Below are 16,003 nucleotides of genomic sequence, written 5' to 3' on the forward strand. Positions count from 1 at the left end.
CAGTAAACATCCTCGCACCATCCATAATTAGATTGCAGTGTATTCGTCATTCTGTGTGTGTGTTTTGTCCCAAGTATGTGGCATATGTTTTAAAATTCAACAAGTTTCTTTCTGGATAAGTAAACTCTTCATTTGTATAGTAAGGTTTAATTTTGGTTTTATGTGTATTGTCTTATTGTGTTATGATGATGATGTTCTATTCTTTGCCTTATTAATTTTTCTTTTATTGTGATCTACTTTGAGATGTTTATAGGGATTCAGAGTATCGAGCATGACAAAGTAGCATGAGGCCACCTATGCCTTGAGCAGTATTCAGCATTTGGATGGGGAGGAGAATGTCATGTGTCCAGAGCAAAAATTGTAATGCTGCTACCAGAAGTTGTTTTCTTCTGCTGATGTGTGCTTCTTCCTATTTTAGGTTTTTATAGAAAAGCAAAAAGGGGAAATCCTGGGCGTGGTGATTGTAGAATCCGGCTGGGGATCCATCTTACCCACAGTTATTATTGCCAACATAATGCATGGAGGGCCTGCAGAGAAATCAGGAAGACTCAACATTGGGGACCAGATCATGTCGATTAATGGCACCAGTTTGGTGGGCCTACCACTGTCAACTTGCCAGAGCATAATTAAGGTATATTGCAGCACAGCTGTCAGTTTATAGATAGTAGAGTTTAGAAGGTAATTTTATTACGTCATTTCCAAACATATGTGGCTATTTTTGCTCCTAAATGACCTCTTTTAAAATAGACCAGCTGGAGTAAAAATACGCACATACCATGTGAAGATGGCACGTATTTTGCCAGTGAGCATGCAAAAGGGCAGAGGTTGGGTGGTGTTAGCATCTACATGCATAGATCATGTAATACCTCAACCTATGTGCGCAAGTGCCGTCATTCACACCAATTGTGGAGCAGGTGTAAGTGATCATACCCATATTCAAGACATACACAAGTATTTTATAAAGACGCCTACTTAGACACCCTGCAAACGAGTACCTGCTTAAAGTTCACAGTTGCTGACAAGAAGTTTGTCCAGTGTGCCTTTAGATCCGCTGCTGTGTTCTATTAGATCAGAACTCTTTATGGATGAATTAAACCCAAGTGGTGGTTCTTATCTTATGCAGGTTCGTTGGTAAATTTCTATTGCTGGGGGCAGCCATGTTGGTTAGGTGGTGTGGGAGGTCCTGGTTTGTATCTCTCCCTCCATTGTGGCTAGTCTGTACTTCATGGTGCATTGGATCCCTTGCACATGTACCTGGTACAGCCCTGAGCATGCGGAGGCTTCTTCAGGAGGAGCGTCAATAAAATTTCAATAAAATCGTTCTTTAGCAGGAACCAGTGTCTTGTTGTACCGACGGGACGCTGGTTCCTGCTAAAGAACGATTTATTGAAATTTTGTTGATGCTCCTCCTCAAGAAGCCTCCATGGTGAAACTCAGGCCTGAGTTGGGGAGATGCCATGAGTATCACATATATTCACTTAAACGAGGTGGTGGAATCCTGCAGAGCCACATTGCTAATCAATCACCAGTGCTGGAATCAATAAGATAAGTGTAATTCCTTGGAACAGTGATAACTATATAGAGGTAATAATTAGCTCTGGTGATTATTGTAAAATTACATTACATTACATTAGTGATTTTTATTCCGCCATTACCTTGTGGTTCAAGGCGGATTACAGAAGAGGATTTCTGGACATGTCCAGAGGTGTTACAGAGTAGAGGATTTAAATATTTCATACGGTGTTAGTTAGTCGTCATGGATTTTTTGAATAGCAGGGTTTTAATTTCTTTTCTGAAAGTTTTATAGTCTTAGGTCGCGATTAGTAGATTGAAGAGTTGGTGGTCTAGTTTTGCTGCCTGTGTGACTAGTAGGCCATCGTACAGTTTTTTTTCCATTTGATGTCTCTGATTGGAGGGTATGTAAATGGTGTCTGGGTTCTCCTGTGTCTGGTTGTGCGGTTGTTCAAAATCAATATACAAATGCTAATGTTAAACAGCTAAGGGACTCATAAGTGCTATGATGGTCCCGATGTGATCTCGCTGTGGTTCCAATGCAGGATATTGGGCACTGAACACTTATATATATATTCATAGATACATATAATCGATATTTATATTCACACATGTGAAGAATTAAAAAGTTGTTTGAAGAAAGTAACAGACCAATGAATTTTATATTTATTGTTACACCTGGTGGAGCCAGTTCCCTACCCGCCCCCCTGCCCTCTGTGTGGCTTTTATTCTCCTCTGCTCCCTCCTCACAAAAAAAAAAAAACATGGAGTGGCTTCTTTTCAGCAAGACTTGCTGCATCTGCCACTGAATATTTAGTGTGCATTGCCTGTAAACCAGACGTGGTGAAGCTTCTCAGGAATGGATTTAGGATTCCCATTGATTATGGAACAGTGCTGCTTAAGCCACTCCTCGGGGCACACTCATCCAGTTGGGTTTTCAGTACATCCAAAATGAATATGCATGAGATAGATTTGCATACACAACTGCCTTGGTATACAAATCTATTTCATGTATATTCATTGTGGATATCCTGAAAACCTGACTGGCTAAATATGCCCTGAGGCCTGGGTTGAGAAGCACAAAATATAGACAAACTGGAATGAATTATTTATAGATTTTGTAGCGAAGACTAGTAGATATTGTGCACTCATTAATTTCTGTTTGTGGCACTTGAAAGGGTTTGAAAAACCAGTCAAGAGTTAAACTGAACATTGTGAGATGCCCTCCAGTGACCACTGTCTTGATCAGGAGACCTGACCTCCGATATCAGCTTGGCTTCAGTGTACAGAATGGAATTGTAAGTAACCCTTAATAACTGTACAGCTAGGCACACTTCTGTGATTAAGAGGTGCTAAATCTGATTGGAAGGGTCACAAACACTCCGTAAGTTCAGCATGCTGACAGTCTGGAGTTGTATTCCACTGCCTGCTGATCAGAGGCAGGAAGATGCTGGTTCCTTTCCAGAAGATTATGCATTGACTTTTCTAATGCATTTGAGAAGACAAAAGCATGATATGTCTGTCAGTCTTCTAGCAACTGTGTTAGAAACATAGAAACATAGAAAAAAGCAGCAGAAAAGGGCTATAGCCCACCAAGTCTGCCCATTCCAAGTATCCCCTCCCCTGAATTTACTCCCTTAAAGATCCCACGTGTTGAGTTAGGAAAGTGTAGATTTTTGCTTTGTGTAAACTCACAGAACTAGGGATTTTTGCTTTGTGTAAACTCACAGACTTGAAGGGATCTGAGCACTAGACAATAAAAGTCATGCCCCCCCCCCCAACCTCCCACCCAACGAAGATTACTAGTTCTGCGTCTGTTGTAATAGTTCTAATTCACCTTAGACAAAAACTTAATTAGAGATGTACAAAGTCACAATGCTAGAAGTGCAACCAAGGAATACATTTGGAATGATTTGCATTCTCTGTTTCCTAAATGCTGCTGAGGCTCTATGACAGTGGTTCCCAGACTTTTTTTTTCAGTTGAGACGCACCTGACAAGTGATGCTTATCTATGTGACACACTGCATGCATGACCCTTATGGACTTTTGGTCTGACATAGTATAGCAGTTTTAATGAGTTTATCCCGTGCTTTTATAGTAACATAGTAAATGACGGCACATAAAGACCTGAATGGTCCATCCAGTCTTCCCATTAGTTATTCTCATTAAAAATACATGATTAAATTAACTTGTCTCTTCTTTGATATCGCTGGGCCATAGATTAAATTCCACCTGATATTGTCTTAGGTTCCAACTGCTGAGGTTGCCATCTAAGCTCACTCCGGCCCATCCAACCATCCCGTTGTTTGCAGGATATCTTCTGTAAAGTCTGGCCAGTAACGTCCTCATGTTCCAAGTTAGTGGAGTTCCCATTGTCCTCCCCAGCCCAACCTACACCGAATCACCATATATAGGACACAAACCGAACATGTCTGTCCAATGCCGGCCTTAGTTCTTTAATTTATACCATTTGTTTTCTAATTAGAGATACTCTGTGTTTATCCTATGCTTTTATAGTAACCTAGTAAATGACGGCAGATAAACACGCTCTGCATCCACAAAAATCCAATCTTCTCAACAACAGATGCAAATCAGAACTAGGAAGTTTGTCCATGGAAGTTACCAAGCAAAAAAAAAAATCTGAATCTTGTGTCAACTGAGCAATAGCAACATAAATTTCTGTACTACCAGGCAGGTTGTGAAATAATGAAAAAAAAAAATCTGAAAAAAAATCCTAACATATGTGGCAAATAAGTCATACAACAATAGCACTACTCATATGATTTAGACAGCAAGAAAACTACCTATGAATAGGCAGCACTACAAATATGTACACTGGGTCCTAAAACACCAATACACTTACTACAGGTAAGACTGGGTTCTAAAACACCAATACACTTACTACAGGTAAGACAGCTATAAATCTGTACACAGAAATTGAATTCCAAACAAAACACTGTAACCTCCCAAAATACAGAAACTACAGAAATATTAGAAACTGAACAAGGGATCACAAATTACAAATAGAAATATGAAGACAAGAAGTCAAACTTAGGCATATACTGAAACAGAGACTAGAGAATGACACGGTGGATGTTACCCACGGCTAGCTGCAAGTAGCCGCAGGTAACCCGCCAAAACGCTGGAGGGGGGAAGGTGCTCACCGCAGGTACGGGGACAAGGCCATCCACCGCCCTGTGGAGCGGTGAATGGCCTTGTCCCCACAGTTAAGGGAGGGAACGTACACAGCCCCCTCCCTCCTTCCTACAAATCTATCTCCCTCCCTCCCCCTTGCCTTTGCGGCGCGTTTTAAGGTTTTAGAGTACTTGTTGAAAGCCACCGGAGCTTACATGCATCGCATGCATGTGTGGGCAGAAGCTTCTCCTCTGACGCAACTTCCGGTTGCGTCAGAGGAGAAGCTTCCGCCCACACACACACGCGATGCATGTAGGCTCCAGCGGCTTTCAACAAGTACTCTGAAAAAACCTTAAAATGCACCGAGAAGGTAAGGGGGAGGGAGATGCACGGACCGTGCGAGATTTTGGGCAGAGTGTCTACTCTTACCCCAGAGGTGACTCATTATGAAGAGAGTAAAGCCCTCCTTAACTCAAATCAGACAGACTTCAGAAATTTTGCCAGCAGCGCAGGTTGGCAGTAAATAAGTACCAACTAATTTGCCACAGTTCATCTACCTCAAATTCTTTGTTTTCTAGTAGCCCATGTAATTGAAATTATGATCTGAGCTAACAAGAGCTGCTGCTTAGTTCAGTTTCCAGCTTTTTCCTGTAGGAGGCACTGCAAAACACAGGCTCAAATTTTGTATCCTCTACTGACATTCTTTGGGACATTAAGCAAATTACTTTATTCTTTATTACTTTATTCTTCCTTTTCCTTTGGTATCAAATTCAGTTGTAAATTCCTCCATTATTTGCTTCAGCATAATCTATTACTTTTAAAAGTAATTTAAAACAGTAACTAGTTTCATTAGGAAGGGTGGATGCTGTGGAAATGGAGCAGTGAAGTGGACGGCGGGGACAGGGACTGGGCGGTGAAGGGGACGGCGGGGATGGGGTGGTGAAGGGGACGGTGGTCTGGTGACGGGGACAGATTTTTTCCCCGTGTCATTCTCTAACAGAGACATACCAAATAAAGGAAAAATTACCTTATATGGCAGACTGACTTTGCCTGGTGTATCATGCCACCATTTTCAAAGAATGTGGTGCCAAGGCAGGAATGAGTGGGCATTGCTCCGTCCTCTTTCAGGTATGAGGGTCTAGAGGGGAGCCTAGGCGGGGGAGCACTAGATGCCAGGGAGTTTTTGAAAGTTGGGTTGGATGCTACTAGACACTAGGACTTTTGGAGGGAGGGAGCAAGGGGGTACCACTAGATAACCAGGACTTTTATTTTAAGTTGAAAAGGAAGGATTTTTGGTGCCATTAGACAGACTACAGAGACTAAGGGGAAGATTCTCAAAACTAAAATGTGCCTTTAATGTGCTCACTAAACCGGTCCCAGCCGATTTAGCGTGCATTTGTTTTAGCAGCAAATTATCATGGTCTTTTCTGAGTTTTTTAGCAGTCTCCGATACTGCCATACAAATGTACCGTGCTTCCCTGAAAATAAGAAATGCATTAGGGCTTATTTTCGGGGATGTCATTTTTTTCATGTACAACAATCATAAGTTTTAAGTTTTTTTAAGTTTTATTAGGATTTTATATACCGCCTATCAAGGTTATCTAAGCGGTTCTACAATCAGGTACTCAAGCATTTTCCCTATCTGTCCCGGTGGGCTCACAATCTATCTAACGTACCTGGGGCTATGGAGGATTAAGTGACTTGCCCAGGGTCACAAGGAGCAGCGCGGGGTTTGAACCCACAACCCCAGGGTGCTGAGGCTGTAACTTCAACCACTGCGCCACACACTCCTCTCCCTTCCTCTCATTCACCCCCAGTTCTTTCTCTTTCCTTTCTCTCCCCACCATGTGCAGCATATTTCCTCCCCTCTCATCCATCCCCCTGTGCAGCAGAACCCAACTGATCCTCCCACCGTGAGACTGACATACCTCCGAGGCATCCAAAAACAGCGGTGGCAGCAGCGCTCTGAACGGGCCTTCCCTCTGCATCTTTCTATCCCTCCCATCCCCCTATGCAGCAGAACCCCTCCGACCCTCCCACCATGAGACTGACATACCTCCGAGGCATCCAAAAACAGCGGTGGCAGCAGCGCTCTGAACGGGCCTTCTCTCTGCATCTTTCTATCCCTCCCATCCCCCTATGCAGCAGAACCCCTCCGACCCTCCCACCATGAGACTGACATACCTCCGAGGCATCCAAAAACAGCGGTGGCAGCAGCGCTCTGAACGGGCCTTCCCTCTGCATCTTTCTATCCCTCCCATCCCCCTATGCAGCAGAACCCCTCCGACCCTCCCACCATGAGACTGACATACCTCCGAGGCATCCAAAAACAGCGGTGGCAGCAGCGCTCTGAACGGGCCTTCCCTCTGCATCTTTCTATCCCTCCCATCCCCCTATGCAGCAGAAGCCCTCCGACCCTCCCACCATGAGACTGACATACCTCCGAGGCATCCAAAAACAGCGGTGGCAGCAGCGCTCTGAACGAGCCTTCCCTCTGCATCTTTCTATCCCTCCCATCCCCCTATGCAGCAGAACCCCTCCAACCCTCCCACTGTGAGAATGACATACCTGTGAGGCATCCAAAAACAGCGATAGCAGCAGCGCTTTGAACAGGCCTCTTTGGGGCCTTCCCTCTGTCGCATCACTGGCTTTCTTCAGCATGATGGCTGAAACATTGGTTCTTTCTACACAGACGCGGCGAGACCCGTAAACCTGCTACAATCATGGGGATAGTTGTCGGGGAGGTTGGGCGATGGTGGGAGGGAGTGGGCATATCTCCCGCAACGGGGGAGGGAGGTAGAATCGGGGGATTGTGGAGCATGGTGGGAGAGAGTGTGCATCTCTCCTGCAGCGAACTTTGATTTGTTTTTGTTTTTTTAATATGCGGGTGTATACTGCGCATGTGCTGATTGTTACCACCAGCGACTCATCTCAAGTAACTTTAGCGAGCCTACATGAACATCCGTGAACCTCATTTGCATACGGGGGTCTTTTGAGAAAGATTTGCCTTTTTGAAATCATTACAATAGCGACCTCGCTAGCAGCCTGTTGGATTTTACCGTGAAGTTTTGAGAATCTTCCTCTAAGACTGAAGCAGCAAGTTGCTATTTGGGGTTTTTTTTTTTGTAATGCCACCCTTCCTGTCAGTGCCAGAGTCAATCACTGCTCCGGCACTTACAGGAAAGGGTAACTTTTAAATTTAGCATGCTGTTAAAGTTTTAGCTCACATTTTATCACGTTTCTTAAAATATATATTTTTGTTTTATCTGGATTATTTCCCTTGGGTTAAAACTAAAAAAATAACTGGCTGGATTAGAACACAAGTTAAATTTATCTGATGCTGAAGCAGAAATGGTCATTGATTGAGTTGCTGAGACTCTGCAAAGGATAATTTTAAAATGAAAATGCTCTTTGTTAAACATGATTGTGATTTTTAATTGATGTTTTTAACCTGAAAAGCACCTTAGAAAATTCAATATATTTTTAATGTATTTATGCAATAAAGAGACTTAGGCCCAGATTCACTAAGGGCACGGATCAGATCCGATCCATGAGTAATCTGATCTGTATGCGGGGGGGGGGGGGGGACTGATTCATGAATCGCCCTCATGCAAATGAGAGCGATCAGAATCATGCCCCCAACCGACTGGCCGGATCGTTCTGCAGCGATCGCAACACATGCGCAGACCATCCGTAGATGGTCTGCACATGTTTAAAGAGCAGTGACCTTTTTTTTAAAAAAAATTTTAACTTTTTAGCCCAGCGAGCCCGTGGTTTTAACCCGCTTTAAACCCGTGGGTTAAAACCACGGGCTCACACTGCGGGGGAAGGCCAGGGCAGCACTTAGGGCAGAGATCAGGAGAGTCGGGGGCAGAGAGCACAGGAGAGTCAGGGCAGAGAGCAGGAGATGCAGTCAGAAACCACTGAACGACTGGTCCCCAGCAGTCGCTTGTTTGTTGATCGGCCAGCCCAGTTGATGTTGCAGTTTTGTTTTTTTTAGTGAATTGCTGCCTGCCTACATTTGAATGCTGTTCCCCCTCATTTGCATGTGCGGATCGGAGGATGATCGGGACAGTGGTTAGTGAATCAGGTCGCAAAAGGGTCGCTAAGTGGTTGGAACTTGATCGGTGGGCTTAGTGAATCTAGCCCTTTAACTGTAAAAGCTTGCATGATCTCTTCTTTGCCTGACATCTGTATGGTTGGTGCACAGGTTTATTTAAGTGGCTGTGGTGCATTGTGGAAGTGTGTCTTGTTTCAAGGGATGACCAGCCTACCCCTGACAGCTGTGACCAATAGCCAACTTAACTATTGCATAAAAACAAGACAGCAGTGAAGCTTAGAGGAGCTACACAAGGCACTGTTCAGCTTTTAATGTGAAGCATGGATGGTACTGGGCTTAAGTAAATGTATTTTCTCCTTTGACACATGTGCGGGAGCAATACATCTATCTCAATCAGGAACTCCAGAATGCTTCTGCAGAAATTTGTTTTAATACTTGTAGACTTCTGTGAATTGTTGGGAGTTTTTAAAAATTGGATTGTAACTCTTGTGTCTTTCTGTCAGATCTGCAGCCTTATGCGAGGGGGCATCGCAGAGCGAGGTGGTGTCCGTGTTGGCCATCGCATTATTGAAATCAATGGACAGAGCGTTGTAGCAACCCCGCATGAGAAGATTGTACATATCCTCTCCAATGCTGTTGGCGAGGTGAGAGATGCATTCCATTCGGTTCCCAGCACTGAGCAAGCCTATAGATTGTCCCACGGTGTTCTGCATTCCAAGGGCCATTCATACTCGTATGTAAATAAGACATTGTTTCAGTTAAATAGGAACCAAAACCAGTAAACTGAATCTGTGGCCAAAATTCACCACTCTGTTTTAGGCGAAACTGAAACTAGCCCAGTCCCCAAATGGGAACGACACTCTCGTTCCCTAATTCCTTCCCCCTCCCCCCATCATCTCAGACCCAAGCCCTCCTCCCAGGCCTATCATATCATTGGTGGTCTAGAGGGACAGGTGTTACTGCCATGCTATGGCTACAGAACCTTTGGGGATTGCTCCTGCCCCCTCTAGGCCACCAATAACACGGTAGCCTGAAATGGGTAAGTTGACAAGGGCCTGGGCCTATGTGTGATTTTGGCAGGGGAGATGTGGGAGCTGTGGGCTACACAGCGCAGTTTCAGTTTCAAATGAAAATGCATTGGCAGTTTTGGCCAAAACTGAATCGGAATTTCAGGCCGGTTTTGGCGCCAAAGCTGAAACTGATATTCAGTGAACCTCTAGTTCTAGTACTCACCACATTACTGTTCTGTTTGTCTGTCTTGATTAGATTGTGAGCGCATTCGAGCAGGGACTGTCTTTTTTGTGACTTAGTACAGTGTTGAGTACATCTGGTAGTGCTCTAGAAATAGTAGTAGTAGTAATGGTTTTACTAATACAAGAGTAGAGAGCTGTACAGGAATGGGGATCGCCAAATTCTTGCTAGTATGGAAAAAGTTACCATAGTAATCCTATTGGAGTGTAGTTAAAATGTCTAGTGACTCCAGAATGAGGCTTGGAATGCACTGAGAGAGGCAATTGGAGCACCAGAATGAGGATTGGAATATACGGAGAGAAGCAGCTGGAGTGCCAGAATGAGACTTGGAATATCTACAGAGACAGCTAGAATACCAGACTGAAGCTTGAAGCACTTATTGGTTGAATAGTGAACACCATCCCAAAAAACACAGGAGGCTGTTAGGGTTGGGAGGAAACACAGTGCTGCAAGCAAGTAAATAATAGCATCGACTCATGCGGGTATGGGTGGAGAAGGTCAATTAGTTATGGGGATGGGATTGATCTTAGCAGGTACCAGTGGGTATTGGTTAGATTCCATTGGGAATGGTTGAAATTTCTGTCCCTGTGCAACCCTATACAGGTGTAGTCTGACTTCCTTTTGCTCTGTTTTGATCATATGTAGTTCCAGTAAACAGGTGTAGAGAGGTCCTGCACAGTTGGGTAGTCACCTTCAAACCGCGTGTCCTACAGAAGCATCAATCATTTTTTCTCAGCTCCACCTCCTTCTTCTTTGGTTGTGCTGTAGCCCTTCTGTTTTTCTCTTCTGCAAGTGACTTTTTTGTTTTATTTTTCAGACTTTTGTTCACAGATTTTGAGGCTTTTGGTGCTACAGAGGTTCCCAGTGCTCCTGGAACAGCTCTTGACAGTGAGAAAACAAAATTTCTGTGAAGAAGTCTATAGCTGGCAGGCTTCTCTAGTTTCAGACTAGCCAGCCTGCTCTAGCAGTTAAGAACACTAAGGGACCATTCCCCATGTAGCGAGGTTCATGCCAGACTTTGGATCTTGAGTGCAGGCTGTGGGGCCCCAAGTTGGTCCAGAGGGCCGGAGTGGGAGCCGGCTTCGTCTTTCCTTCCCCTCATCGCCTAGTGTGGATCTGTGGGGGTTGAGGTCTCAGCCCATCTTTTCAGGTCTTGGCTGCTGGCAGCCCGAAGAAGCAAGCACCTGGATTCCATGCTTGCCTGAAGCAGAAAATTTTCTCTCATTCATAGCTGCAGTGGAAGGATTATTGCCTCGTGGTTTGAACTTTGAATACATCAGTTAAAGTATGCGGGGATGACACTATAATAAGAAGGTTTTTCAGCCAGTAAAGTAGTTTCCCTATCCAGCACTGCCTGTGAGATAAGTTCTGGCAGCATGCGGGAATCTGAGGCTTTTCCTCCTTTAGAAAATGTTCAACACTAGTTTGTCTTTTCAAGGCATGGACAGTTGATAAGTTAATAACACAATAATATATTTATGAGAGGTATATATTTTGTTGATTGAATTGTTCTCTCAGCAATCTGCGTATTTTTTTCCTTAAATAGTTGGGTTCCCCAGGGGTCTGTGCTGGGACTGCTACTTTTTAACATATTTATCAATTATCTAGAGATGAGCATAGCTAGTGAGTTAATTAAATTTGCTGATGATACAAAGTTGATAAATTGCAAGAGGAGTGTAAAAAATTGCAAGAGGACCTTGTGAGACTGGAAGTCAAAATGGCAGATGACGTTTAACGTGAGCAAGTGCATAGTGATGCATGCTGGGTTCTATGTTAGGAGATACTGCCCAGAAAAAGGATCTAGGTGTCATTGTTGAGGAAACGTTGAAACCCTCACTCCTGAGCTCAGTGTACGGCGGCGGCTAAGAAAGTAAATAGAATGTTAGGAATTATCAGGAAAGGAATGGAAAACAAAGCTGAAAATGTTACAATGCCCTTGTATCGCTCTATGGTATGTCCGCAACTTGAATACTGTGTGCACTTCTGGTCGTCATATCTCAAAAAAGATATAACGGAATTAGAAAAGGTACAGAGAAGGGCAACAAAAATGATAAAAGGTTTGGGATGACTTCCCCTGATTTCGTTTCCGGAGAATGTGGTAAAATCAGTTAACTTAGGGGTCCTTTTACTAAGGTGCGCTAGCCGTTTTAGCACGCGTTAAACGCTAACGCGTCCATTATAGTCTAGGGACAGGTTAGCGTATAGCGCACACTGATATTTAGTGTGCGCTAAAACGGCTTGCGCGCCTTAGTAAAAAGACCCCTTAGTGGGGGTTTAAAAAAGGCTTGGATAATTTCCTAAAAGAGCAGTCCATAGGCCATTATTGCGATGGCTTGGGAAAATCCACTGCTTGTTCCTAGGATAAGCATTATAAAATCTGTTTTACTACTTGGGATCTAGCTAGGTACTTGGGACCTGGGTTGGCCACTGTGGAAACAGGATACTGGGCTTAATTGACCTTCGGTCTATCCCAGTATGGCAATTCTTATGGGGTTTCAGAGCTATAGGCCTTGTCCTGTTGAGACCCAGTCCTTGATATGAACAGTCCCTTCCTTTTTTGCCAAAGGTAGTTTTGGCCTTCCATGTTAATCATGAGGTTCAGCTGCCCACATTCAGTCCGATGAGTTCCAAGAAAGAAGATAAGACCTTGCAGTTGCTAGATGTCAAGAGAACCCTTCTTGGGTATCTCAAAATGACCAATGAGTTTCATCTGTCTGATCATCTGTTTGTCTTGACAAATCCAAGCTGGCGAGAGAGGCTGGCTTCTAAAGCCTCCATCTCAAGATAGATTTGCATGGCCATATTTGCAGCATATATCGGGAGTGGAAATCAATCACCAATTTTATTGAGGGTGCACTCCACTAGTGGTCTGGCAACTTCCTGGTCGGAGTCCCGGCCAATTCCACTTGAAGAGATTTGTAGGGCAGTGTTGTTGTTCACCCTCCAAACATTTACAGTTTTACAGGGTTGATGTAGTGACTCGCCTGGACACAGTGTTTGGGTCCTCAGTGCTGGCAACAGGCTCATCTGTCCCACCCCGGATCGTAGGGACTGATTAGGTACATCTCAACCATTCAGGACCTCTGCATCCTTTGCACTGGAAAGAAAGATTATGTTCTTACCTCAATAATCTTTCCTGTTGACGAATGTAAAGGTCTTGAAGCCTGCCCATCAGTTATTACTTTTGCTTGCTTGGGGTTTCAAGAAAAATACTGAAGTATATTGGACTGTCTGCATTGGTCAGGTATGTCTTAACTGATGCTTGCATCCCCCTATCAAGCAGGGTTTCAGAGGAGGAGGCTTCTTCAGTTCAAGAGCCTACCAAGAATTGCTAAGAAATCGTTAACTGTTAGTAAAGGTTGCACTCAGGTAGTGGCTTATTTATTCCACCTTGTTTAATGTTCAGATGTTTAATTCGTGTTTAACTCATGTGGTTTATGCATGATACTTATAGAGCAGACCAGAGCAGTAGTTGTTACTTGGGGAGTTTCCCCACACCACCTCCTTTCTGTGTATTCTGTGTCTATAGTAATATTTTTGATTGCTTTGGCACAAACTGAGGAGCTATGGCATAGCCCACTGAGGAAGGAGATGGAGCCAAGAAAAAATGATTGATGCCTTCTGCAGGACATGCGGTTTGAGGGTAACTACCCAATCATTCAGGACCTCTACACCCGTCTACAGGAAGGAAGATTATTGAGGTAAGAACCTAACCTTTCTTTCTCATTCTTGTCCACCTCCTCTTCAGTCATTTTTTAATCTCTGTTCATATGCTAATATCTGACTTGTTCATGTTGCTGCTTTCCCAGATTCACATGAAAACCATGCCAGCCGCCATGTACAGATTATTGACTGCACAGGAGCAACCGGTTTACATCTAGTGGTACCAGGGGCATCTCACCTTCACGACGTGCATGGAGGACATTTCTCCCTGTTTGTGGTTGTGTTCATAGTGCTGCATCTGCGTGTCTGCAGGAACTACTCTCTTGCACTTTCATTCTCATTCTGTTTCTCATTCTCGGTCCTCTACATTGTGGCAGAGAGGAAGAAAATGTCCATGAGTCTTTGCATTCTTTAAGAAGTAAAATCAAGGCAACATTCCGACTAAGACTCACTATATCGAGGAAAGCAATGACTGCAATTTTAAGACAAGCCATTGATAGCGTGTGCTATATTTGATCATATATATTCCTTAAAATGAGAACACAGAGAAACACTGCTATTGAAAAGTATAAACCCTAATTAAAAAAAAAAAAAAGGTACATGAGGGAGGAGTGTATGGTAGTGAAAGACTGCATGGTGCTTTTGTAGTAATCAGGCAGCACGTTTGCGTTTTTTTAACTTGCCTTTTTAGTGAGGTAAAGAGGAACCTAATTTATTTTTTTTTAATGCAGAATTTTAGTTAACACTTGAATTTTCCACATTCCTTTGCCTATACTCTTAAACTTTATTTTTAAATTTGCTGCAAGAATGCTTTTTTAATGACAGTATTCTATTTATTTTTTAAAATGGTATAAAAGAAGAAATAGTTTGAAAACTCTTTGGTAATCCAAAATGAATTTCAAATTAACCAGCACAAAGCACCACCCTTAGCAATTTGAACGTTTTCAGACCGGTGGATGTGGAAACTTAGCACACCTATGCCCAAAGCGACATTCCAGGGAAAGTCTGCCGGCATTCCAAATGCTGCCAATCCTACTAGTTAAGCCATATGGAGTCTCAAGGATAAAATGGGAACATCAAGATGCCCTGTCATTTAAAGTATTCGGCTTAGAAAAAGTTTGCCATTTTTGTTTTGTTCTGCATTAAAAAATAAGAAAAAGAAATGACAGATATTTTTGCATTACCATTTGTGAAAATCAACTTCATACTCTCGAGGATGGTTGGGGGCAGGGTGTAATTTAGAATCTTAGACACAATTAATCTGTAGTCCAAAGACCATTTGATTTTTTACTGCTCTCTCTCTCATTCTTTTTTCCTCTAAGATCTGAAGGACTAGGGAGCAAGGAAAGCTAAAAATATTTTGGAGAATGGAATCCCGTTCATCCCTCTCTCTATGTACGCAGGGGATGCAAAACTTCAATATCTGGTCTGTACATGGTTCAGTAAGGAAGCATTAGCAAATGGTGGCCTAGCAATTTATTTATGTATTTATATATTTATTATTTTGTATTTATTTGCTTGGGGCCAAGGTGAGACAAAGAAAAGCAGTGCACTATTCATTGTTGTGGGGGTTGGACATATAAGACTCCTTTGGTTCGGAGCACCAAAAGCTCCGACGCGCGTAGGAGTGCTATGAGCGTTGGAGCATTTAGCGCTCCGGGCCACAGTAGAAATGTTTACTGCGGCTTAGTAAAACCCATCCAATAGTTAGTTAACTTGCTACTTAGTTATGTCTGATGTTGCCAGCATGGGACTAGAGAGGTAACGTGGAATAATGTAATGGCATCATGATTGCAAAAAGAAGCGCCATGCACCTGGCCTGATGGAAAAATATTTAAGGACAAAAATCAAAGGGCATTCATTTGTCTTTAGAAGAAGGGAAATACTATTTTTTTTGCAATTGTCTATAGAAAGGTGCATTGTTTGACATTAGATAAGCGATGGATTTGGAGACTCTACCAGCGCTTGCAAAATTTCTGGAACTGAAGCTGCTACCACCCTTTGGATAACACTTTTTGGAAATGGTCCTATTGATATTTTGTTGATCAGAGAGAGAGCACCTTCTCAGCTACAGTTAGGAAACAAGAACATTTACTCCAAATGAGCAGTAACTGTTGAATTTGTTCAAATGTGATACTACCGAGTGGATAGCGAACTCTTGCAGAAAGATAATAGATTTTCATATAAAAGTCTGATTTCTTGATTTATGTTAACTTGTGGGATACATTGTGAACAGTTCAGTGGTTTTGCAATTCAGATAATGCACTGAAGTTATAAATGATGTTCAATTATATGGGAGCTTGCCTGATTTTTTTTTTTTTTTCCAGAACAATAAGATTGCAAAAGGTAATTCAGAAAATTATAAGCACCAACCAAGCTGCC

At 43.0% G+C, this 16,003-nt stretch overlaps 1 protein-coding gene across 2 annotated transcripts in view; it reads left to right on the forward strand.

The window, feature by feature from the left end:
• Positions 1-14,202, forward strand: part of APBA1 (amyloid beta precursor protein binding family A member 1) — a 239,915-nt gene extending 225,713 nt beyond the window's left edge. For both annotated transcript variants that reach the window (XM_033924764.1, XM_033924772.1), the window contains 4 exons: positions 419-631; positions 2,691-2,810; positions 9,211-9,351; positions 13,768-14,202. In XM_033924764.1, coding sequence (XP_033780655.1) covers positions 419-631; positions 2,691-2,810; positions 9,211-9,351; positions 13,768-13,839 — 546 coding nt within the window. In that variant the 3' untranslated portion in view covers positions 13,840-14,202. The remainder of the gene's footprint in view (positions 1-418; positions 632-2,690; positions 2,811-9,210; positions 9,352-13,767) is intronic.
• Positions 14,203-16,003: the final 1,801 nt, after the last annotated feature.

Source organism: Geotrypetes seraphini, chromosome 1 (assembly GCF_902459505.1).
Source record: "Geotrypetes seraphini chromosome 1, aGeoSer1.1, whole genome shotgun sequence".
Lineage (NCBI taxonomy): Eukaryota > Metazoa > Chordata > Amphibia > Gymnophiona > Dermophiidae > Geotrypetes > Geotrypetes seraphini.